The 26,528-nt window shown below is 44.9% G+C and overlaps 1 protein-coding gene across 1 annotated transcript in view; it reads right to left on the bottom strand.

The window, feature by feature from the left end:
* The window catches only part of CHCHD3 (coiled-coil-helix-coiled-coil-helix domain containing 3), a 213,968-nt gene that overhangs the window by 122,399 nt on the left and 65,041 nt on the right, over positions 1–26,528 (bottom strand). Inside the window, exon 4 of the mRNA XM_083461611.1 lies at positions 15,657–15,801. Coding sequence (XP_083317737.1) covers positions 15,657–15,801 — 145 coding nt within the window. The remainder of the gene's footprint in view (positions 1–15,656; positions 15,802–26,528) is intronic.

Here is a 26,528-nt window from a genome sequence, read left to right as displayed (position 1 = left end):
GGCATTTTGTTTTGGCTGCTGGGGGTACATGGGTAGCTCTAGTATCTGCCCCGGAGCCGCAGCAAAGGTGTAAAAGAGCCACATGCCGCTCCGGAGCCGCGGGTTGCCGACCCCTGGTTTAGGCGTTTATGCTTCTTTATTTTCATTTCATGGTCTATGAAACTCCCCAGCATAATAGCTCAGAGCACCTCAACATAATATCCCTTTCCCACTGCCACCATTCCCTCAACATGTCCAGTCCTTATCTAGACAGGGAGAGCCAAACTACGGTTGTCTATGCTCTGGTAACCTCTAGGTTAGATTACTGCAACACGTTCTACACAGGGCTGCCTCTGAAGACGATTCAGAAACTTCAGTTAGTGCAGAATTCAGCGGCCAGGTTACTCACCGGAACAAGATGCTTTGAGCCTATCACACCAATCCTGGTCCACCTGCACTGGCTACCAACTCGTGTTGGTTTGGACCTATAAAGTCTGAAATGACTCAGGACTGCAATATCTCAAGGATCGCCTCTTTCCATATGAACCTACCTGGACCCTGATACCATCATGTGAGGCCCTTCTTCGTGTGCCTCCTCCATAAGAGGTTCAGAGGGTGGCAACACGAGAACGGGGCCTTTTATACAGTGGCTCCTCATTTGTGGAACGCTCTCCCTAGGAAGGTTTGCCTGGTGCCTTCGTTATGCATTTATAGTGCCTGGCAAAAATGTTCCTCTTCAATCAGGCCTTTGGCCTTTAACTACCTGTGGTCTTTAAGAAGTGGGTGGGATGTTTTCAATATATTTCTCTTTCCTGGGGAGTGGCCAGTGTGCCTTACGCTGGTCCCATGTCAAATAAGTTAGCACTCACCCTACACTCATGTGTAGGGTCACTTGTAATCATGCACATTCATCCCTATTCAATAGTTCAGTTGCCTAATGCTCATTGAGCAATAGCTGCTTTCTCCATGTGAAAATCCCCAAAAAAGTTACCATCACATTATTTACAAAGGCACCTAACACACACACACACACACACCCTTGCATGGAGTCAGCCAGCTGCTTTCTACATATTAAAATCCACTTTCTGATCATTTAATCCTGTTACAATTATACAATGACCATGGGAATTCAAGAACTGCACAGCTCCGTTTTAAGAAAGTGAGAATAAAGAAAACTATTACGTTCATTAAAATGCTCCGAAAATGACTAGTTTATCATCTACGTTGCAGAATAGAACAGGGCTGAGCATAAATTATTTATGATGTGTAACAGTTTAATGGAGCATAAAATGGATTTTCTTTTCCTCACTATTAGCAAAAGTTGTGGGTTTTCTGTGTGTTAGTTCCAAACTTGGCAGTGTACCTTACCCATTTAGAATTATGACAGATGCATCAATTTTCTAAATTGTTCTATATCAACTGCAAGTTAAGAGAAAATTGCTTGCAGTAGGCTGTAACTGCTGTTTTCTAAGGTACCACACTGGTACCCTGCAGAGATCTCTCATAGTTGCTTTATGGAGTCTTTCAGCAAATGCATAACTTTTGACAAAACCTTCTGAAATTTGGGGAGCTTCCATCAGCAGAGCAGCACACCAGCGGAGAATGGCAGCAACAGCAAAAGCTATCATTCTGAGATGGCTGGAGTGATATAATTCACTGCAGCAAAGGTGATGCACTGCTTAAGCTAATGAAGCAAACTGAAACCACAAGGAAAGAGCAGCCACATACAGTATTCTGGTCATGCATTGTGTCCATCTTCTGGTCAGCCATGAAAAATGGGGAACATTTTTGAAATGGGGGGGGGGGAGGAACTGGACTAAGTAAAGATAATTCCAGGAAAAACAGCACTATATATAATCAACAGGCCATATACGCTTGCTTATCACTGTGAATGCAGATATACAACTAGGCATACCATGATTAAACTTTTTGGGTTAATGGTAAAATGACCACCCTTGAGATAGAAAGCAAAGGTGCAGTGACTATTTGCATTCCTGGAGGAATAAACGAGGAATGGTGCAGTATTTATTTATTTGTAGACTTATTGATTGCCATTTGTTCCCCACCCTTTGGCCAAAAAAGCTCTCAGAGGAAGGAGGGGAACGCAAGCTCAAGCACATATTTATAAAGTTCTTAAAGTTACAAACTTCAGATAAGGTAATATTGGGGGCTATTTATTACCCATGTAATATTAATTAATGGCTAATTATTACCCATTACCTTAATGAAAGAGTTTTGGAGGCAAAAATGGACGGGTCCCATATATCAAGGAACTTGATATATTAGGGGATTTTTAAAAAATGCATCTTGTGCACAAAATGCAGCTGCACTGTTCTAGGCCAGAGGTCTTCCTGCAGATGTTTGCCGGACGACAACTTGCCCCATCCCTGGCTATAGGTCATGCAGGCTGGGGCTAACATCTCTGCCTACACTACATTGGCTACCCGTGATCAAGGTCAACCCTTCCACAGCCCTGGGTCCTCATGTTTAACCAGAACGACATTACTCTTCAAAACTATTTCTATGACCCCAGCTCCCATTGCAAGTGCTAAACCCCAATTCATATTCTGCTCAAGTAGTTCCTCTCTTGGGCTGAAAAAGCAACAGTGCTTGGCTCTCCCTGTGATGTGTACTACCTTGACTTCATTCTGCAAACCTGGCTGGCGGCTTTTGGCTTTCGCTCACGTAATGCAAAATGTCTTGGCTGCTGTTGCGTTCTATATATTTCTGTCCCCTTTGTTGAGATGCTTCAAGTAGCACTATGCTCGACATACTAATATAAGCAGTACAGACACTGGATGAGGCTGAGACCAGGGCTGTCAGCGGCTTGCTGGAGGGGAAATGCTGGCTCTGGGTGTTTGTGGCGAAGGGGAGGAACTTTCGAGAAGTGTTGAGCATAAACTAGTAGCCCCAAGTGCATTCAAATACCCTGTGACTGTGCAGAAGAAATGCTCTCTCACTGCAATACACACACACACACACACACACACACACACACACGGACAAGAACATTTTCTTGCATTCAGAATTCTCTTCTTCCTGATGTATTCTAAATGCCCTGGCAGAAATTATTATGAAAAGAAACCATTAAAGGTATGCTAATGACTATGAATTGTGACAGATGCTATAGAAACAGGGCTGTTGGCTCAGTCACAGCACCATTAACTATCTATCATAAAGTACTCTGAACTTGCTCATTTATTACTACTGTGCCGCCCAAGGGGGGGAGGCAAGCAGCAAGAGAGTTTCTCCAAGGCAAAATCATAATCCACTTACTTATCCTAATGTCATGATCCCTACTGTTTATCTGCATGATAATTAGGAAAATGAGAAGAACTGAAATATTGTTTTTAAAATCGTGACTGGAATCACACGGCCCTGTGAAACAGGGCAGGGGGGCAGCACGCCATCTTAGCAGGCCGTTGGATTTCCAAAGCGGGGAACTTAATTAGATGCTGCATCTTCTATGTTAGCAGAGAGGAAAAGGTTACTAACCTTTGCTGTGGATGGCTAGAGAAGGAGGGGGGGAAGAAGAGGATATAAAAAGCAAATTTCTATCAAGCCAAAAACAAAATTAGCAGAAATGCTTATTTGCTCATTGAAGCTACATTCCCAATTTTGACTGCACCAAGTGAAAACTATTCCTAAGAACCATTTAGACAGCACTTAAATGGTGCAGACTGCTTGCTATGAATCCGCTGTCTACAATACAACTCTTGACGTAATGCATTGCTATTCTCAATGCATAGCTAAGGAACCAAAACAGAGAGTGCTTCCAAGACCACACCACATAAATAACCACCAATATTGGGGAAGAAAGCAGGCTGAATGCTTTACTCGGCAAACCACTTTGGCCATTGGTTTTTGGAACAACTGATAATACCATTCAGTCAAAAGCCGGACACCATCAATCACACAAGAGAAATCCGGGCAGGTTCCAGTGTTGTGATCATACCGCTTATACCAGACACCAATTCCCAGTTCTACCTAGACTAACCTTAAGGGTACTACAGACCTTTTTAAGCTAGAAAACAGACACTCAAGAGTCCAGCAATCCAACAGATTGCTACTACCAGCATTTTACTGATTTATACTACCGTATTTTTTGCACTATAAGATGCACCAGACCATAAGATGCACCTAGTTTTTGGAGGAGGAAAACAAGGAAAAAAATATTATGAATCCCAGAAGCCAGAACAGCAAGAGGGATCGCTGCGCAGCGAAAGCAGCGATCCCTCTTGCTGTTCTGGCTTCTGGGATAGCTGCACAGCCTGCATTCACTCCATAAGACGCACACACATTTCCCCTTACTTTTTAGGAGGGGAAAAGTGAGTCTTATAGAGCAAAAAATACGGTATATGCAACTACAAGGTCTCCCCCCCCCCCTCAGGCTGGCCACCTTCAACTATGTAAAGGGCTGTCACATGGAAGATGGAGCAAACTTGTTATTTTCCTGCTCTGGAGGCTGGAAACCAAACCAAGGGATTCAAGTTACAAGAAAGAAGATTCCAACCAAACATCAGGAAGAACTCTATGATGGAGGGAGATGTTGGACAGTGGACTCTCCTTCATTGGAGGTTTTTAACCAGAGGTTGGATAGCTATCTGTCACGGATGCTTTAGTTGAGATTCTCGCATTTTAATCAGGACGAGCCTCATGGTCCCTTCCAACACTACAATTCTATGATTCTATGAATACCACTTTTATATGCCTGTTGTTTTTGTCCATGGAGTTTTCTTGGCAGGGATACTGGAGTGGCTTGCCGGTTCCCGCTCCAGGTGGATCACGTTTGGTCAAAAATCTCCACTATGACCTGTCCGTCTTGGGTGGCCCTGCGCGGCATAGCTCATAGCTTCTCTGAGTTTTTCAAGCCCCTTCGCCACAACAAGGCAGTGATCCATGAAGGAGTCACCTCATGAGAAGAGAAGACTCCCTGGAAAAGACCCTAATGTTGGGAAAGATGGAGGGCACAAGGAGAAGGGGACAACAGAGGACGAGATCGTTGGACAGTGTTCGCGAAGCTACTAACATGAGTTTGAACAAACTGCGGGAGGCAGTGGAAGACAGGAGGGCCTGGCGTGCTCTGGTCCATGGGGTCATGAAGAGTTGGTCACGACTAAATGACTAAACAACAACATGAATACCACTAAAGGAAGCCGCTCAAGTTATCCCTCTGTCCTTGCTTCCCTTCTTTCACCCCTTCCTCCTCATCTGTTCTCGAAGCCTACAAAAAATTTCCAATGAAGGAGAGCCCACCAGCTTCCTAGGGAGTCTGTTCTACTGTGTTTTAGTGGTATAACCAGAAACATTGAACCAAATAAACTATTAGTCAGAATCTACCTTTTTAACCAAGCATACTTAGTTATAAGCATACTCACTCAAAATCAAATCCCATTAAAAAATAAACAGGACTTGCTTCCAAGTAAACACAGTAAGGATTGAGCTGGAAGTTTATTGTATTTCCCCCCTCTCTCTCTTCCCCCTGGAAATGGGTACTTTTTCTCAGGGATTTTAGCTCCTGCATGCAGATATATAGAGTATACTGCAATTCATTCTTCAAAAGGCACATTACATAAATTACAGAAATCTACCATGATTGCAGGCACTTATATAGCTGCACATAACTTTTATATTGTACAAATGTCTAGAAAACCTGGCTATTTCCCCCCACCCACCCTTTAATAATACAAGCAATTTCCCTCTAGTTTTTCTACCAATCAAAGAGAATATGCTAGACAAGGAAAGTCCCTTTACAATTCTGCTTTAACAGAATGTAATCTCTCTCTCTTCCCCATCCCACTTTTTTCTTTTTTTTTCTTTTTTGGCAATACAAAAAAACCAAACAATAGAATAAACTAACAAGCAAGTTCTTCAGCTCCAGGTTAAAAAATATTTATGCTTAAATAAGCAAAAATGTATTAGGACAGACTTGTCAAGCTACATCGTCAGAAATCTTTAAATGCAGCCAAAGGTCCATCGGGGACTTGGCTGTATTCTGTGGCACACACTTGCATCATAGCATATAGAAGGTCAAACTCTGGCATCTTTTAGATTCAGCTTTTGCTCTGCCAACTCAGCTTGTGGAAGAAGGGGGGAGATACATGCCAAAGGCCCTGAAGTTATCAAAGTTTTGGGGAAGGGAAAGTAAGAGACACATATACAGCATATCAAATGTTGTTTAGGAAGCACGTCCTCAGCTTTTTATCTTGGGGAAGCAAGATCCCTCAAGAGAATGCAAAGTTGTGTGAATGTGAGGTCAACCTGCTTCTCCCTTTCCTGGACATGACAAAAGATGGCGGAGCTCTTTTCATCAGGTGGAATGTGCATCTCGTTCAGTTATGAAGGCAATGAGTTCATGCAGGAACTGCTATGAGGGAAGTATAGGGAAAGGACTGTCGGAAATCAAGCCTTTATCAGGAGAAACTGGCAACTCTCCCAGGCACCCAGCTTGGTCTCCTGTTGACCTCCCTGTCTGCTTTCCCGGCAAGATCCAGGCAGAGGTCGCGATAGGCGATCCTTCTCAGCGTGAGAAGAACACACCACTCTTTCCTGCCCCCCCCCCCCGGGCAGGGGAAAGAGATAGACAGAAACGTATTTACATGCCTTTATTTCTGTCTTTGCAGCGTTACAGAAAACATGACTGCTCTCTTCATACTCCTGCAGTCGAGAGTGAACAAACACTTCCTGTCCAGCTCATATTACACTCTGAGCTAATTCCGGTGCCCTCTGCACTGTGAATTGACTGTCCCTCTGTTTCCCACGGAACAGTCCCAACATTCCCATTATGTTTTGTTTTCAAGCTACCAGCAGCTCGCGGCTGCATTGCTTCAGTATCGTAACAAGGACTAGCAAATATGAACTCAATTCTAATCAACTACAGTCAAACCTTGGTTGTTGAATGCCTTGGTAATCAGACGTTTTGGCTCCCGAACGCCACAAGCCCGGAAGTGAGTGTTCCGGTTTGCAAATGTTCTTTGGAATCCAAACATCCGATGGGGCTTACAATTGGCTGCAGGAGCTTCCTGCGGCCAATCAGAAGCTGTGCTTTGGTTTCCAAATGTTCTGGAAGTCGAACGGACTTGTGGAACGGATTCCATTCGACTTCCGAGGCACGACTGTATAACGAACAACAGGAAAGGGTAAGGGGAACCTGTTATATTATATTAAACATTTGAGTTTTCAAACGTCAGTCTGGTTTCGAACGTCAGTCTGGTTTCAGTCTCCTAACACTTAGAGAAGAACAGACCAGCAACTGTTTCTTCCTCTGTCCCCAATGACTGGCCAGTCCATGCCCTTCATGCAGGCACTTCCAATCCAAGCACTGGATCAGACCCAAATCTCTTTAGCATCAGAAAGTTCACTGAATGATGGTCCATGCCTTGGGAGCGTTCTCTCCAGGGTCTCTCCAGTTTAGATCTCAAAGAGGGGAGAGGATGCACATAAATATTAAGATACTAGGCACTGCAGATTATCATTTCACTTCTGGCTTTCAAGCTGGCAGAAACAGGCTAATGCAGAGTAAACTAACCCTGCAGACAGAGACCTCAGCAACAATTAGTAGCGGAAAGGAGGGAGCCTGAGGTCATGAGTCTTTCCTAACATTGGAATGATACAAGCAGGCTCCTGTTTTCCTCTGCAAAATGTTAGCAGGAATGGAACCTCTACTCTTAAAACTATTTTTCATTAACTTTCTGTGCGTACACCATTAAACTTTAGGAAGCATGTTGGGATAGAATTCAGGTTTCTGAAAGTTAAAATCCTTCACACAAACTCACAGAGGTTTACTTTTAGAGAGTGAAAGGATAAATAATCACCCATCCTCAGCAGAGTCAACCCCTTTTCTTGCCATACCTCCTCACTGAAAAGAGGACTGCCCAGTGAGTCAATGGGCAACCTCCCTGAAGGGTGATTCTTCTCCACACTGGAAATGACTGAATGATCCAGGCACACTTGATGCGAAGATGTGGCAGAATTACAGCAAAGAGATGGCAGGAGACAAGTGAGCTTATGTCCTGCTTTGTGCTTCCTAAGAGATTTCTGTGGAAAAGAAGCATGTTGCCCTAGAAAGGCCTCTGGTCCAATCCAGCAGAGCTCTTCGCATGTTCTTACTCAGGCCAAAAACAATGAATCAGGCAACCTCTGCAATGAGTTGGTTCTCTAGGCTCACGTGAGCCTAACTAATGAATGAATTTATTTCTCACAGCCTTCTTGCTATTTTCTCAGCCAATTCACAGCTTGGCTGCATGCAATCCAAACGGGGGAAATCCCCACTTATTTCTTCATTGGACTGTCTGTGACAGGCATCAAAACGAAAGTGCATTCAGCAATCTATGCAGGATTTAGCATTTAGTGGTTGAACAATAATTTTATTACAAAAGCTCACAGGACACACGTCATCCTGGGGTTAAGCCATGCAACAAGGGAAAATGCTGCATCACCTACGGGGCATTTCAGTTTGCTGCGCTGTTTAACTATCAGGAGGAATTAATTCTGAATTTTGTGGATATTGCAGACGTTTGCTCAAGGCCCTGGACAGTACTGCAGCAGGCAAATAAATTGTTTTCCTTTTACTCAAGGTCCACAGCAAAGCTGCCCAGTAACTGCATTATAGGAAACAGACGATGTGCTGAATGAGGAAATTGTGGTAAGCGATAGGCGGTGCTCTTGCCTACGAAAAATGAACAAAAGGTCTTCTGCAATCAGTAGCCAACTTGCTTGATGCCTCTTGATTATATTCTAAAGCAAACTATTTCAGCAGCTATTAAAACTAGTATTGACCTCTGCCAGTTCAGACTTTAAGATGGATGCCTGAACACTCCTGGCACCAAAATAGAAGTTCACATTGAAAACTAGCACACCAGCGAGAATGTTGAGCTAAAATGGTTCTCCAGTGTGGTGTAGTGGTTAAGACTGGTAGCCTCGTAATCTGGTGAACCAGGTTCGCTTCCCCGCTCCTCCACATGCAGCTGCTGGGTGACCTTGGGCTCGTCTCACTTCTCTGAAGTCTCTCAGCCCCACTCACCTCACAGAGTGTTTGTTGTGGGGAAGGAAGGGAAAGGAGAATGTTAGCCGCTTTGAGACTCCTTCGGGTAGTGATAAAGTGGGATATCAAATCCAAACTCCTCCTCCTCTTCTTCTTCTTCTTCTTATTCTCCCCAACAAGCTCGTTTTCTATGTGCAATAATTTAGCAACACAAGAAGGGCCCGCTGGTTCAGCCCAATGGCCCAACTATGCCAGCATCCTGCTCTCACAGTGGCCAACCAGATGCCTCTGACACACCTGTTGGGAATCTGAATACGTGCAGCTTCACACACAGAGTCAATTAGGGTTTGGCCAACAGCCAAGGCAATATCAAGGAGTAAGTCTGCCTGGTGATACAGAGGCATGGAGACAGCTCCGTGATTGGTCAAGCTCTCTCATGGGAATGATGATTTATGGCCTACTAACTGGAATGTGACCTTGCCAACAAAGGTCCGTATAGTAAAAGCTATGGTTTTCCCAGTAGTGATGTATGGAAGTGAAAGCTGGACTATAAAGAAGGCTGATCGCCAAAGAATTGATGCTTTTGAATTATGGTGCTGGAGGAGACTCTTGAGAGTCCCATGGACTGCAAGAAGATCAAACGCATCCATTCTGAAGGAAATCAGCCCTGAGTGCTCACTGGAAGGACAGATCCTGAAGCTGAGGCTCTAAGACTTTGGCCACCTCATGAGAAGAGAAGACTCCCTGGAAAAGACCCTGATGGAGGGCACAAGGAGAAGGGGACGACAGAGGACAAGATGGTTGGATAGTGTTCGCGAAGCTACCAGCATGAGTTTGACCAAACTGCGGGAGGCAGTGGAAGACAGAACTGCCTGGCGTGCTCTGGTCCAGGGGGTCACGAAGAGTCAGACACGACTAAACGACTAAACAACAAAACTGGAATGTGTTAGTGAGTGGTTCAGTGTTGAGTGTAGGAGTTGAGAGTTGTGTAAGAGAGAGCTAGTCAAAGATCCGTGTTCTGTTCTGTTCCTGTAAATAGTCCACTGTATATAATAAACACCTATAACTACAAGTTGCTGGTTCCTGCTTTGTCCATCCTGTCTGCAGCCAAGTTGCCAATTGCTTTCATGAACTCTGCGTTTACTCTGCTAGGTCTGGATAAGGTCCTGCAACTAGTCAGAAAGTTGCGAAACACCAACAGGTTATGACAATAACACCAAGGGGCAGAACATGAGCGCAAGAACAAAATTCTCATTTACTTACAAGTAAATGAAAGACAAGATATGAAAATATTGGATGTGTTTTTAATTGTTTCTGTCTTTGTTTTTGTTTTTGTTTTGTTTTGTTAAGATAAGCAGTGTTTTTCTTTTTTTGCTTTTTATGTATTGTATTGTTTTGCTTTGTTTAACTCTTTTTCTTCTTTTTGTAATTATTAAATTCTTAATAAATATTATTTTAAAAAAAAACAAGAGCAAAATTCTCCCCTCCTGTGTTTCCCAGCCACAGGTATTCAGAAACACTGCTGCCTCAAACTGCAGAGGTAGAGCCCAACCATCATGGCGAGTAGCTAGACCTGCTTTGCCTTGTGTGTGTTTTGCATGGAGAAACTACCGTATTTTTTGCTCTATAAGACTCACTTTTCCCCTCCTAAAAAGTAAGGGGAAATGTGTGTGCGTCTTATGGAGCGAATGCAGGCTGTGCAGCTATCCCAGAAGCCAGAACAGCAAGAGGGATTGCTGCTTTCACTGCGTAGCTATCCCTCTTGCTGTTCTGGCTTCTGAGATTCAGAACATACCGTATTTTTCGCTCTATAACACGCGCCAGATCATAACACGCATGTAGTTTTTAGAGAAGGAAAACAAGAAAAAAAATATTCTAAACGAAATAGTGGATATATGATTTTTGTGGTTCATGCTGTGGCCACAGACATGTGATCTGACAGTAAGTTTGGAGTAGCCCAATGCAAAAATCCTGAGGATCCATGTGGATCCATGCTTTGTGACCACGGAGGAGGGAAGGAAGGGGAACCATGGATCCTCTGCTCACGACTGCAGCAGATCCCCCCGCCACCCGCAGGCATTCGCTCCATAACACACACAGACATTTCCCCTTACTTTCTAGGAGGAAAAAAGTGAGTGTTATGGTGCAAAAAATACGGTATTTTTTCTTGTTTTCCTCCTCCAAAAACTAGGTGCGTCTTGTGGTCTGGTGCGTCTTATAGAGCGAAAAATACGGTATTTATGTAGGTGAGTCCCCACCTGCGGGCTGAAGTGGTAGAGGCCAGGAGCAGTTTTACTATTTCATTTATATATGCACAGGCCAGTCATATCTGTACATTAATACCTCAATCATTATTCACATCTTTTTTTAAAAAAAAAAAAAATCACAACAGCAAAAACATTTAAGCCATTGGGTTTAAATTCTGTTCTGGGACCGGCCCTAATTTTTAAGTATAAACAATAATCTTTTGAACATTTTCACCACACAGCAAATAGTCATTATTGAACTTCCTAGTCTTGCCATTTTGGTTTTTCTGCTTGGATGGGCCTAGAATAACTAATTGCATTCCGTTTTAGGCTATGTAGCTTCCCTCGAATAATTTCAGAATCATATAAAAGAACTTGTTTTTCTATTAAAATGATGAATGGGCTAAATGAGGTATGTAATAAAAAACTGCAGGCTGGTAAACAAACTAGTGTTCTCTTACGGAAAAAGCGCTTTACCTCGTTTAGCAAATTCTGCCCTGCAGTATTTTCTAGCCAAGCCATCCTGAAAACATAGTTAGGAGAGGAAGGATTATTTGGCCGGCAGCAAGAAAGGTCAAGTGTAATCTGCTTCAGAAGAAAATCAGAAACCTTCCTGCAGTCAAAGGTGAGCAAGTGGGGGAAAAAACAATGGAGACAAACGGGGCTGTTAGTGAAAATCCAATCTGTGTAGTCTGAAGGAGATGGATCCAAGCAACATTGGGGGGAGGATTATCTGGTTTACCCAATATCATATGCATTGGGGGAACTTATCAAGCAGAGTGAAAAGGTGAAGAGAAACTGGCTGTTGATGTCAGTGCTCTCAGCTTTTGAATGAAACTGCTTTCATGGCAAAACTATAGAAAAATGGGGAGGGGGGCAGCTTTTAGAACATCTATGTCCTTGCTCAGTGGACATGCTCAGAGCTAGAGCAGCCCCCATAAATGCTTGCCCGGTCCTTCCTTAAATCCCTACCACCACCCTTCTAGGTCATTGGTTTCACTGCCAAACTGCCAGGGGCGTCTTACCCATAGAGGCTAGTGGCACAGGGCGGCAAGTTCTGGAGGGCACCAGGGAATAGGCAGAGGCTGGACGCGGTGCCTCCCGGAATCAGCTCGCCACCCTCGCCCGCCTCCGCCATGCCGCGCCAAAGCAGCGCCGCGCCTGGAGCCTCCACCTGCCGTGGCCACCATGGCACGAAGCAGCCAACTGAGCCGGGAGCCGCCGCGTCCAGCCTCCACTTCTTCCCTGCCGGAGGAGCTGCCCTCCAGCTGCTGCCCACCTCCTCCAGCCCCACAAAGCTGGGCGTGTCGCCGGCAGCGCCATCCTCCCTGAAACAGGTCGGCAACTCTGGGAAACAGGGGGGGGGGGCAGGAGGGATCGTTGCACCATGGCGCTGGATGTGCTTAAGACGGCCCTGCAAGCTGCTATTACCGTGGCACCTCTAGATACAAATGGGATCCGTTCCGGAGCCCCGTTTGCATCTAGAGATAAACGCAACTAGTGACGGCACATCTGCGCACGCACGCGTCGTTTTTCGCTGCATCTGCGCATGCACGTGACATCATTTTGAGCATTTTGCGCATGCGCAAGCGGAGAAACCCAGAAGTTTCCGCGGGTTGCCGCAGAGCGCAATCGAACGCGCTCAACTCGAAGCGTATTCAACCTGAGGTATGACTGTACTGCCATGAGGTTTCTTTTAATGTTCTTGAAGTGGTAAGGATGACCACACACTCTGGACACTCGCTCCTCTTGGCTGCTAAAAGCCAGAAGCGAGGGTACAGCTGGCTGAGCCAGGGAGATGATTAATGCCTCCCTGGGAAACGGGGAGGTCCCTCTCCGTTTTGGCACAGAAACCGGTTGCGATTTCAACTAACTGCAATTCCTGGGCACTCTTCAAAGATATAGCTTCACATACAGTACATTACAATAGCTGGTCCCTGAGGTTATCAAACATGGATAAATACGGCTCTTTATTATGCTGAGTTTGTAGTTGTCAAGATGAAAGGACTGCTTTGTTTTAATTAACAGAGACAATGAATCAGAAGCTTGAGCCCAGGATAAAATGCAAAAGACAGTACACAAATGTTTCAACACTATGGACCATTCTTCCAAACAATTGTCAGCTCCAAGTGCACAGAACTACATTTCTTTGGCTCTTCAATAGGAAATGAGACTTTAATGTCGCTGGCAACCCAAACAGACCTGCTTTCCAAATTGCAAGGTTTTAAATGACAGCTCATTTCAGTCCAAGCAGTAAAGCAAATATGTTAGCAGCAAATGCCAGGTCGTTATAGGGAGAGGGAAATATAACTGCCTTTGGGCACCATAAATAAAACTATAGATTCATTTATTTTTTTAACTCCGTGTTCTCCACAGCTCACCTTGACACTCGTTACGGCTCCACTGATGGGATGTCAATAAGATATTTGTGGCGTTGTCACCACATTGAAAATTATTCCAAGATGAATGAATTCAGCTGGTCCCCAAGCAGTTTTTTACAACACAGAACACTTCGTGTGGAGTTCTGGATGCAGAATTGTTGTAGACTTAAAAGGCTGGTCACTAAAATGACCTGTGGAGTCTTCTGAAGCAAAATAATGCTCCTGTGAACACCTCATTGCCATGAAAGGTCTGCTTCAAGCAACTCAATTTACTTGCAGCGCTTCATCCAATTTCCAATGCCTCCTTATGAGCAGCTTTAAAAGGCTGAAAGTTTGCCTTCTATTTCATAAGCTCAGGTCCATGGAAGATTATTATTGTTGGTTTTTAATACATAAAAGAACTTGAAGGCCAAAGTAAAGAGCCTTGTGTGCGTATATCTTTCCCCCCTTGATGAATTACCGTATTCTTTGCTCTATAGGATGCACTTTTTCCCCTTCCAAAATTAAAGGGAAATGTGTGTGCGTCCTATGGAGCGAATGCAGGCTCCTTGGCTTCAGCGATAGCAACGCGAAGCCTCAAGCACAGAGGGAGCGCTCCCTCCACGCTCCGGAGGCTATGCGTTGCTTTCGCTGAAGCCTGGAGAACGAGAGGGGTCAGTGAGCACCGACACCTCTCGTTCTCCAGGCTTCAGGGATAGCCGCCTGAAGCCTTTGGAGCGCAGCGGGAACTTGCGCTGCGCTCCAAAGGCTTCACAACCTTGTCGCTGCTCCCAGACCCGATCCTCCCCCGCCCCAGCCCCGCGGCTAAAAACGAAGCCAAGACAGCGAACGGGATCCATCCCGCTCGCTGTCTTGGCTTCTGCCGAAGCTGTGCGCAGCCTCGCCCGGCTGGAGAGGTTGTGCGCGGCTAAAGAGGAAGCCAAGACAGCCAGCAGGATGGATCCCGCTGGCTGTCTTGGCTTCTTTGTTCTTTGGGGCGGGGGGAGGATAAGATTTTTTTCTTGACCCGCCCCCCCCCCAAAAAAAAACTAGGTGCGCCTTATGGTCCGGTGCGCCTTATGGAGCGAAAAATACGGTATATTCTGACATTGAAAAATCTGCAGCACAAGAGGAACACAAGCTTTTTAAAGCTTGGATTGGGGTGAGGAGAACAAGCCAAGGCTTCCTGCACAAGGAGACCACTGGGGCATCTTTTAGCCACACAGTGGCATAGTTCCTGAGGTTAATTTAAGGAAGGTCACAGGTGGGAAGTTTGTGATCCTCTTCACTTTCCTGAAGCCAACCTCAGCTCCCTGAAACCCCCTCTAGAACAGGGGTCAGCAAATTTTTTCAGCAGGGGGTTGGTCCACTGTCCCTTAGACCTTGGGGGGGTGGCTGGACTATATTTGGGGGGGATGAACGAATTCCTATGCCCCACAAATAACCCTGTGATGCATTTTAAATAAAAGCACACATTCTACTCATGTAAAAAAACACTGATTCCCGAATGGTCTGCGGGCCAGATTTAGAAGGCGATTGGGCCAGATCCGGCCCCCCGGTCCTTAGTTTGCCTGCCCATGCTCTGCAGCAGAAGAACCCACCAGAACATGGCGGGGTGGGGTGCAGAGGCGAGGAAAGGCTAGAAATAGATCCTTTCATGAACTTCCTTCCATTATTTATCATAGGATCAAAGCCATTAAAGCAGAAGCAAAGATCTTGAAAAGCACATTTAATCTGAAATGATTCCATTTGTTCAGTGGAACAAGCCTTTCAAAATGTTGATTATTTTTTTTTAGTCCTTTTAGAAAATAGTTCCATGGAGAATCTTACCAACCACATCAGCTGCAGGGATGCAAAGAGGAAGCACCTAATGCCAGATTTGTGACTTAGCATCTTCACGAGAGCACTCAGCTACTGTAAGAATGACACCCTCTCCAATTATCTCATCATCATAGACCAAAATACTGTTTCCCTGTCACTACCTATCGCTCAGCACCTAGATGGATTCCAGCCTCCCTTGAACTGGTTCTTCTACAGCACCTTCTCACTGCTTGATAATTGGGGGGAAGATGACGACTTTACACTTACCAAGAGGTGTGCCTTGAGGCGCTCATCTTCGGTCGCAGCTCTCTCTCGAAGGATGGCTCTGGACAAGTGCTCGTTTGAGGCAGCCCGTTCTCGCTCAAGAACTTTGCTGATTTCATCTCGTACATGCATTTGATTCTGCTTCAGTCTACAAGAGAGTAAAGAAAGGAAGGCACGGAACTGAACTGTGTGCTCAAAACTTAACACCTGGTTGGGTCAAAGCAATACCACGCACATTTCTTGGACCTGTTCCACAGATATCCTGCAGATATCCCATTTCTACTATCATTTCATGTCAAAAGAAGCAGTTCAGTGAGGCACGAGGAAGCATTTCCCACAGTTTGTGCCCATTGAGAATACCACAAGGTATCCAGCATCTCTGGCAGGGAGACATAATTACTGGTTTTTAAAAAGCATATAAACGTGAATGCCAAATTTTACAACATGCATAAAGCTTGAAGTATCGCAACCAACATGGTTTCAACTTATCAGTGCTACACCCAGATATAAAATCATTATGACTGTAAAAATCCCATTTCCCAGAAAGATTAAATACATTATTAATATCTCTTAATCTGCACCCGGGCAGAGAGTTATCCTTATTCCAAGCCATTCTTGTTTAAAGTAAAGTTGTTTATCCTTCACCGCCTATTTGTTGCCACTAAAAGGACTTAATAATAATAATAACAACAGCAACAATAATATTCTTTTATTTATATCCCGCCCTCCCCAGCCAGAGCTGGGCTCAGAGCGGCTAACAACAATAAAATAATACAGCATTCTAAAATCAATTCATTATAAAATCAGTTCAAATCAAATTAATGGCAACCACTGGGCTAGAGTTCTGTGAGGATTACCAAAGGAGGGGGTCAGGCTGTGCCTTGGCCAAAGGCCTGGTGGAACAGCTCTGTCTTGCAAGCCCTGTGGAAAGATGTCAAATCCCGCAGGGCCCTAGTCTCTTGTGACAGAGTGATCCACCAGATCGGGGCCATGGCTGAAAAAGCCCTGGCTCTGGTTGAGGCCAGCCTAACCTCCCTGTGGCCCAGGACCTCCAAGATGTTTTTGTCTAAAGATCGTAAGGTCCTCCGTGGGACATACCAGGAGAGGTGGTCCCATAGGTACGAGGGTCCTAAGCCGTATAGGGCTTTAAAGGTTAAAACCAGCACCTTAAACCTGATCCTGTACTCCACCGGGACCCAGTGCAGCTGGTATAGCACTGGGTGAATGTGATCCCGCGGCGAGGACCGCGTAAGGAGCCTCGCTGTGGCATTCTGCACCCGCTGGAGTTTCTGGGTCAGTCTCAAGGGCAGCCCCATGTAAAGTTGTTAACTGTTCACCATCAGGAGCTTGCCCAGAGAGGGAGAACTGAATATTGGTGAAGGTATCCACCCAAAGAGCCATACTGTAGACTAGAGAAGCAGAACAGGTAAGAGATTATGAGAACTGGAGTGGAAGAAAAAACTAAGATGACCCAACAGCTTGGGTCAACAGATCCCTGAATTACAAGCAGGAGGTCACTAGCAACATATCAAGAGCCTGTCAGAAGCAGAAATTTCAGAGGACCCCAGCCCAGTAACAGCTCATGGGGTGGGGTGGGGGTGCTGCCTTCAACACCTGTGTTGGTTCACCTGTATCAGCTGAACAAATAATGGGGGGAATGGAATGTGGGGTGCAAATTGGCTTTATGTTCGTCAAATATATTTCACATCAAATTCTGAAGTTAAAGTGCATGCCACAAGACCTTTAAGATCCTTCAGAAATTTGATTTTTACATACAAATGGATATATTTTTTTAAAAAAACCTTTTCTCTATACTTATCAAATAACTTGTAAGTTAACAATTGGAGGATGCAACTGTGAAAACAGAAGTAGGAATCTGATCTAGGGATAAAGATTGTGGACGTAGGTTGGAATAATTTGTGGGTTAAAAAAACCACTAAAATCAGTATCAACTCGGTTATGAGAAAATACATTTAAATTACAACATCAATAGCATTTGACACCATTATGGCGTAGTTATATTAATAAAACTATGCTGGAAGGTTCCGCTGCTTCCAGGATGGGCTAAAATGTTTCTTCTTTTACTGCTCAAGTTCTCACTGGGCTCGAAAGACACAAGTTCTTCTGCGAGTGACACCGGCTTGTGACACCACCCTAGAGACCGATGAGGATTTTAAGCCTGTATTTTGCATTACGCTCTGGGATCTTGACCGTGTTGGCAGTGTTCTTTGGACTGCGCGATGCAAGAAGAAAACTTGATCCGAGTCTGTCTGTCTGTCGTGGGGAATTCGACGTTCCGAGCAGGCAACCTCTAAAGCCGCCAAAGCTAATGAAATCATTAACAAAATACCTGCCTTTCTAACGCTGCACATTTTTATATGGAGACTAAAATATGTATTAAATAATGTAGCTAATAAAATACACCTGCTTCATGTGTGTTCTCATGCTGAGCACAAAGTCAACATCTGAAAGTTTGCCGCTGGTGACAGAATATCAAATACGGCTCTTCAAACGGGCTTTGGAAATTGCAGCAGAGATGAGGTTTCGGAGTTCTTGCCACTTTTGTGCATTACTGAGGGAGCTTCTGAGAACAAATCATCATGTCTAGGGTCACTTTGTGAAAGGTACACACACACACACACACACACACACACACACACCCCATTACAGAGCTTTATATTCTTCCCCAAGGAAATGGTTAGAGGTTGGGGGTGGTGAAAGCAGACAATAACGATTTGAATTGCCTTTGTGCTCCAGATACAACCCTCTGGAATGTGAACCAAATGGGAGTTTTTATCAAGTTTATTAAGCAACGTCTTCAATTACTCGAGCAGAAAGCTAGATTATGCAGACACGGACCAAATTCCATCAAGTGATTTCCCAAGATCCTCCAAATTATTCCAACCAAATCGAATCTATCGCACAATCAATGATGCGGAAAACAGGAAGGCCAAATCAACATACACAAATCTGAGTTTAGGAAAGCCGAATGTAATCCCAAACAGAGGAGTTTAAAAGAAACAGCTCTTCTTCAGTGCTTTATGAGTGTTAAATTTGGTGCAGGAACTAATTTGTGATCATCATTCGGTGTAAGTTCTACAACAAAGGGCTAAACTGATGGAAATTTTGAGACACACGGGAGAACTCCAAAGTGTCATAATATTTGCAGGGTGTTATGACAGGCTTGGTTGTCTACAAGGAGAGGGTGAAGTAACCATCTGTAGTCACCCTCAGGTCTCTTATGGCAGAATGCCTGTTAGGAAACTGAAATCTCATAGCTCCTGTTTGGGGTTCACAGAGAACACCCTTAGTCTTTCTCATCCTCCTGAAACTTTTCCCCGCTTAACCATTTAGTGCTGAAATTCTCAGAATTAGGGCCAGTTGTCAGGTGCTTAGCTGTTTTCGTGTAAAGAACTCTGAAGCATTCATTAAGATATACCACTTTAAAAAAAAAAACAACACACCTCTTTTTCAGCATAAACTTCAATTACTATTTTCCCACAAGGGTCTCATGGCATTATTATTGGGGGGCACTACAGTTAAGGAACACCAAATTTGCTTTTTCAATTGCAAATGTTCCCACAGGGCATGAAAAGAAACCAAGAAATATCACCTGGAACAGCCTAGATGACGGCAAACATCTCTTTTGGGGGGGCCCAAGTAATTTCTTGTTCTGCATTCTTGCAATGTCATTGTTCTCATTCCTCGCTTCATAATACCATTTAACAATCATTAGAACTAACTCTGTTAAACAGCCAAAATATATGGGATCGTATCCAGAGTGGAGCAAAGTGCAACTCTTCCAACTGAATACTCCCATGGATGGAAGACAGAAAACAATTTCTGCCAATTCCCCATCACCTTAAACCCCCCCCCCAAAAAAACACCCTCCAACCTGTACTGGAAGGTTGGTGAACCCTCCAGAATAGTATGGGAGGTGGAATTATGGGCTGCAAGAGGGATGGAGAATCAGCAAAAACTGCCTTTCCTTCCCACTGCAGAAGCATCCAGCTAATGGACAGGGAATCTTCCACTGGGTCCAACTGACTTCCAAAAACAAAAAGGAGTCCTTCTGATTATGGAACAGCTGGTCTGGACCCAACCCAAGGTTGGATTTTAACCTCCTCAGCTAAACCCTATCCAGTGGCATGGAGAGGTAAAGGAAAAGTTCCAAAGCAACTACTCTATTCCAAACTTAAAAATGGAAAGTGTAATGCTGGTGGTCAACAAAAGAGGTTTAAAGACTGTCTCAAGGCAAATCTAAAAAAATGTAGTATAAACACCAACAATTGGGAAACCCTTGCCTGCGAACGTTCCAGTTGGAGAACAGCCTTTACTAAAGGTGTCATGGGCTTTGAAGATGCTCGAACTCAGGACGCAAGGGAGAAACGTGCTAAGAGGAAGGCATGCTTGGCAAACCCTCACCATGATCAGCTCCCACCCGGAAAACTATGTCCTCACTGTTGAAGGACATGTGGATCCAGAATAGGCCTCCACAGTCACTTGTGGAGTCACTGTTAAGACCATGGAAGACAATCTTACTCGGCTACGAGTGAACACCAAGGAAGAAGAAGATACATGGAGACGTAAGTGGCAGCTGCTTGTTACCTTTAAAGCAGGGGCTGAATAGGTGGAAGACACCTTGACCATGATTTCACTTGATCACATGTAACGCTTAACCACAGTTCATGCAAACCATATTCATTAAAACCATGCCTTTCTCCCTCAATACGAGCCATGCAGATCTAATTCAAACCAATACGAAAACAAGAATCAATAAAATAAATAAAAATGCAAAAGAGCAGATGAGATAAGGCTGCTGCCATGGACTGGCTGAATGCAGAAGAGTGGTGGGAGGCACCAGCTGGGAAACCCCCTAAGGGAACCCCCAGGGCAAGAAGGCACAGAGTCAGGGGACTGGTGGTGGGACAACGATACATGGTCAGATGGAGAAGAGGGGACAGACTGGGAGACGGTGGTGTTGGAAACTGAAGAGGCCACAGGGCTTAGTGAGCAGGAAGAGTTTGTGACAGAGAGCAGTCTAGAATCAGAGGCAGAAGCAGAGGCTGGTGAGGAAAGGGCCAAGAGGCAGAGTGGAGGAAGGCTGCTGAAGAAGCCAGGGAGTCTCCCCTTCCTGCTGTGGCCAGCTCCCCTTCTCTTGGTCTCCCAGAACACAAAGAAGAATGAAGAGAGAGAGGATGAAGGAGCCTCAGGTTGCTGGGGTAGGAACCGAGGAGGAGCCTTAGAGAATGATAGGAAGGTGGGGACAATCAGTCCTCAGAACTGCACTGGGACAAGATCGCTGAGCCTGAGCTGTTTTGTTTCTTTGAATACAGAGTTAACTTCACTGACACCTTGTGAGTTATTGTTGACTTGCTCCCGACTCCCTCCTTGCCACCTGCTATTAATGAAGGAGCAGGTTAAAGTCAGAACTAAAGGACTACAAAGATCTGACAGGCCAGACACCTACCAGGAAAATGGTATTTAGTCAAGAACAAAATGTCAGCAGTAAAGCGCCAAATAAATACCCTGAGGTAAGATAAAGGTAAAGGGACCCCTGACCATTAGGTCCAGTCATGGCCTACTGGGGTTGTGGGGCACATCTCGTTTTACTGGCCGAGGGAGCTGGCGTACAGCTTCCGGGTCATGTGGCCAGCATGACGAAGCCGCTTCTGGTGAACCAGAGCAGTGCACGGAAACGCCGTTTACCTTCCCGCCAGAGCGGTTCCTATTTATCTACTTGCACTTTGGCGTGCTTTCGAACTGCTAGGTTGGCAGGAGCTGGGAACAAGCAATGGGAGCTCACCCCGTCGCGGGGATTCGAACCGCCGACCTTCTGATTGGCAAGTCCTAGGCTCTGTGGTTTAACCTACAGCGCCACCCACGTCCCTATCCTGAGGTAGGGCATTCCAAAATGCTTGGGTGCTAGCACAATCCCGGTTGACTGCCATGCCTCAACCATGGTTGGTTGAGGTATTCTGATGAAGCACTTAATCACACTGAAGTCAAGCAGCTCATGGATGGACATTATGTCTGCAAAGGACCATTATATAAACAAGCATAAAAGGCACAATTATCCAGATGAAATGAAAGGAGACAAGAAACGGGGACATGGGCCTTTCAACGTCATACAATATAGGAAGTTAAAAGCCCAGGCTTTTTAATGTTAAAATGGGGACAAGGATATGAGAAAGCCATCTTAGTAAATAAGACTCATTCCGGAACTCATGACAGGCTCTTCATAATCAGGAAGCCTTTTTCATCTTGAAGTTTTCTCAGAACAAAAACTATTTCAAGTGAACTTTTGTGCCTTTTCTGACATCAGACATCACCACTGCAATGAAGCCAGGCAAGTATTATTGACCAAAGTTTATGCACAAATATCCCAAACTCATTTTAGATTCACCACCGTTTCAGTGCAAAGAAGGACCGTTTTGAATGCAACCTGACTTATTTGCATTATGTAATTGCCTGGCTTGAAGGAGCTTAATGAAACAAACATAAGTCAGCGCTGTCCTAAGATCTCAAACACTTGCGTGCATCAACTTATAGTAGTTTTCTCTCCCAGCACATTTGATTGGCATTCAGTATGCACCACAACTGAAAGAAAACACACACCAGCTAAATCTCCAACAATGAACACTACTAACTACCTTAATGTCAAAAGAAAACCTGAGACCTAAAATTTATATGCAAGCACACAGATGCACACCATGCCCTATCATTTGAGTTTAATGACTTCAAGAACTATTCAAATATACAAAAAAAGTATCAAAATGATTTTCTCTGCACTGCAATCGAGTCGAGCAGCTCCTGCAGTTCAATATGAAACACCAAATCAAAGGGAAATTACGAAAGATGGGAAATGACATATTTTATTGGTGGCCATGCACCAACAAATGTACCAGGAAAGTATCACGCTTGAAAATTTGCAACATATATACTGACCCAGCTTGTTCAACACAGACAACCTGATTTAATAAATTAATGGGACCTAGCCATCATAAACATAGAATACCGCATTCAACCACCAAAAGTCTTATGCTACAATATAATATCACAGAATCATAATGCTGGAATGGACTACAAGGGCCATCTAGTTCAACCCCCTGCAATGCAGGAATATTTTTGCCCAACACAGGGCTCGAACCTACGACCCTGAGAGTCTCATGTTCTACCAACTGAGCTATCCTAGCTAGCAGGACCAGTGGACAGGGGGATGATGGGAATTGCAGTCCAAAAACAGCTGGAGACCCAAGTTTGGGAAACCCTGGACAGCAGGTCACTGAATCTTGTTGAAGCCAGTCCCACAGTTTAACTATGTGTTGTGTGAATAAGTCGTTTATTTTCTGGTCTGTACTGAATCGTCCCAACATTCAACTTCCTTGGATGCCCCTTGGTTCTTGTATTCGAGGGATGGGAACCTGCTCTTATCTACTTTCTCCTCACATGCATAATGTCATACTCCTCTGTCACGTCCCCTCTCCCTTACTCACCTTTTTCTACACTCAACACACACACAACCCAAAAATTAGCCACTTAGCCCCTTGATTATTTTCATTGCCATTCTAGCTGTTCTACAGATTGGAAGGGAAGACTGGCAACTACAGTCATACCTCAGGTTGAAGTAGCTTCGGGTTGAGCATTTTCGGGTTGTGCTTACTTCTGGGTTGTGTTACTTCCGGGTTTCGCCGCTTGCGCATGCTCAAAATGACGTCATGTGCATGCACAGAAGCGGCGAATCACGACCCACGCATGCGCAGACGCGGGTTGCGTTCTGCTTTGGATGCGAACGGGGCTCCAGAACGGATCCCGTTCACATCCAGAGGTACCACTGTATGGGATGCAGGATCCTGGAACACATGAGCCACTGATCTGATCCACCATGGCTCTTATTATCTTGCATTTGTTGTCATCATGACATTCATGGAGCAATTCAGCGGGGAACTTGGTTAGATATAGAGCCTCGCCTAGATTTCAACAAAATGTTTCTCCCATACCAAACAATCGTGCAAAAGGTCATGGACATGGTACCAATAAATAAACTTCCAGTGTGGGACAAGAGAATGAGAATCCCAGAGCAATCAGCTGATTATAAAAGCACATCACCTTGACCCTTGGCATCTGCGCCAGATTAACGCGGGCAAAGGCTGTGCTGTGTCCTGCCATCAATCTGAGCGTGTTCTTGCGGGCGGGCAACAAAAACCTGGAGCACAAGGTTCTTTGCACCAGTAAAAAGAGTGACTTCTTCAAGGATGGTGTTGAAACATTGTGGCCTTTGAACATATAGCAAAGGAAGCTGGTCAGCTTTGCTCTTGAGCAAATAAGTAATGAAGACGGAATCAATGGGCAAAGTCGGACACTGCTATGTAGGAGGAATACCTGTAGGCATTTATATAGACTATGCACATTGCATAGTAACTGTTGTGGGTCTTTTCTAAGAAAGCTATGAGAAAGGAAAAGAGTCAGAGGGGCTGCTTTACACCCTACTTTTTTTTACTCAGCTATACTTAAAAAGGTAAAGGGACCCCTGTCCATTAGGTCCAGTCGTGGCTGACTCTGGGGTTGTGGCGCTCATCTTGCTTTATTGGCCGAGGGAGCCGGCATACAGCTTCCGGGTCATGTGGCCAGCATGAATAAGCTGCTTCTGGCGAACCAGAGCAGCGCACGGAAATGCGATTTACCTTCCCGCCGGAGCGGTACCTATTTATCTACTTGCACTTTGACGTGTTTTCGAACTGCTAGGTTGGCAGGAGCAGGGACCAAGCAACAGGAGCTCACCCCGTTGCGGGGATTCGAACCGCCGACCTTCTGATTGGCAGGCCCTAGGCTCTGTGGTTTAACCCACAGTGCCACCTACATCCCTTCAGCTATACTTACCCAAATACCAAAATATTAGTTTCCTAACTTATTTAAATGATCACTTTAAAACAACAACAACAGTGTAGGACAAAACATGTACTTTGGCCTATAAGCTACAAACATAATGAAGATACAAAATACCATCAAAACAAGCAACAGCAAAGAGCATAACTAAATCAGTAATGCGTGACTTCGATAACCACAGTTTAAGCATCTGTTTTAAAACCACAACTTCACTGCTCACCGAGCAGCAAGCAAATGCAGTGGTACCTCTAGTTACGAAGTTAATTCGTTCCGGAGGTCCGTTCTTAACCTGAGACTGTTCTTAACTAGAGGCGTGCTTTCACTAATGGGGCCTCTTGCTGCCGCTGCGCCGCCGGCACATGATTTCCGTTCTCATCCTGCGGCAAAGTTCTCAACTCGAGGTAACTCTTCCAGGTTAGCAGAGTTTGTAACCTGAAGCATTTGTAACCTGAGGCGTTTGTAACTCGAGGTACCACTTTAAGTGGTTAGGCAGCCCTCTCTTGGGGAAGGTGTTCAGCGACGGAGGCTTTGATATGGCGCAGGCTTGGACCGCCACGGTACAGTCCCCGATTCATCGCCTGTTTGGCAGTGGAGGGGGTGACTGCACAGTGCTGGGGTAGGCAAGGAGATGGTGGCTCTCTGCTAGCAGCTGCCATGCAGGGGAAGGAGCGGCAGTCAGCCCCAGTTTCTTCTTTGCCCCCCCCCCTTTCATTCTTCCTTGAAAAATGGTATTGTTCACACCTCTCCATCCTCTCGTTCCTCCCTTCTCTGTCTCCCCCTGCCATGCTCATTCTCTCTCTCTCTCTCTCTCTCTCCTTTCTCATCTGTAAACATTTTTTAAATTAAAAGGGGTCCTTAAAAAGGTTGGGAACCACTGTTCTAAATCATCAATCTTCAGCTGGTGTATCAGGGACCCTCTACCAGGTCACGGCCTAATGTAAAGTGGGTATCGAACTACCACCACGCAAACATTGTTGGCATCTGTCTGTCTCGAGAGACAATGGAGTGTGCCTCTAGGGCAAGGGTCAGCAAACTTTTTCAGCAGGGGGCCAGTCCACTGTCCCTCAGACCTTGTGGGGGGCCGGACTATATTTATTTGGGGGGGGTGGGATGAACAAATTCCTATGCCCCACAAATAACACAGAGATGCATTTTAAATAAAAGGGCACATTCTACTCATGTAAAAACACGCTGATTCTTGGACCATCCGCAGGCCGGATTTAAAAGGCGTTTGGGCCAGATCCGGCTCCCAGGCCTTAGTTTGCCTACCCATGCTCTAGGGGGTAAAACCAATGTGTTAGCAGCACCGAACTGACTTCCTTGAAATGTGAAAAAATGGGTGTCCGAATGCACATTTGTGTTAATGGTGGATCCAAAGTCTAAAAGGGCTGGAGACTACTGCTTTAAGTCTTAAGCTGCTTGCAGTAATAATTGATATTAAATAATGTATTAGGGATATGATCTTGCATTTCTACTTCAGATTTTTTTTGTGGGGGGGTGGGGGTGGGGAGCCATATATATATTCTTCCAGGCAGGATTCATAATATTTTCTGAAGCACATTGTTTCCTAGGCCCCACTTCCATATTGAACTGACAATAATGATGCTGTAATTAGTCTACGATACCATGCTAAAAGTCATCCCACACAGTATGAACCACGTTAGCTTGACAAAATGAATAATTTAACTTAGCAAGAGAGGATTCACTCCGCCAGCTCCGCCACTTACCCGGACATATTGGTTTTCCAATACTCAATAGCGCAGCCAAAGGTACTGGAAGGCTAAGAAAATCAGTCGTGCTTCTATGTCTAATTGATAAAAAAAATACCAAAAGAGTAACTCGGAGACAGTCAGAAACACTTGCCAGTAAAGGTATGTGTATCTGAATGTACTGCCTACATAGGTTCCCAATGCCTGCACAGGTGCTCCTATGCTTGTCATAGACTCATAGGATTATAAAGTTGGAAGGGACCCTAAGGAACAAGCAACA

Source organism: Podarcis liolepis (assembly GCF_965112155.1).
Source record: "Podarcis liolepis genome assembly, chromosome: 10".
Taxonomy (NCBI): Eukaryota; Metazoa; Chordata; class Lepidosauria; order Squamata; family Lacertidae; genus Podarcis; species Podarcis liolepis.
Note: the sequence above shows the minus strand (reverse complement) of the source record. Positions and strands in the feature narration are given on the sequence as shown.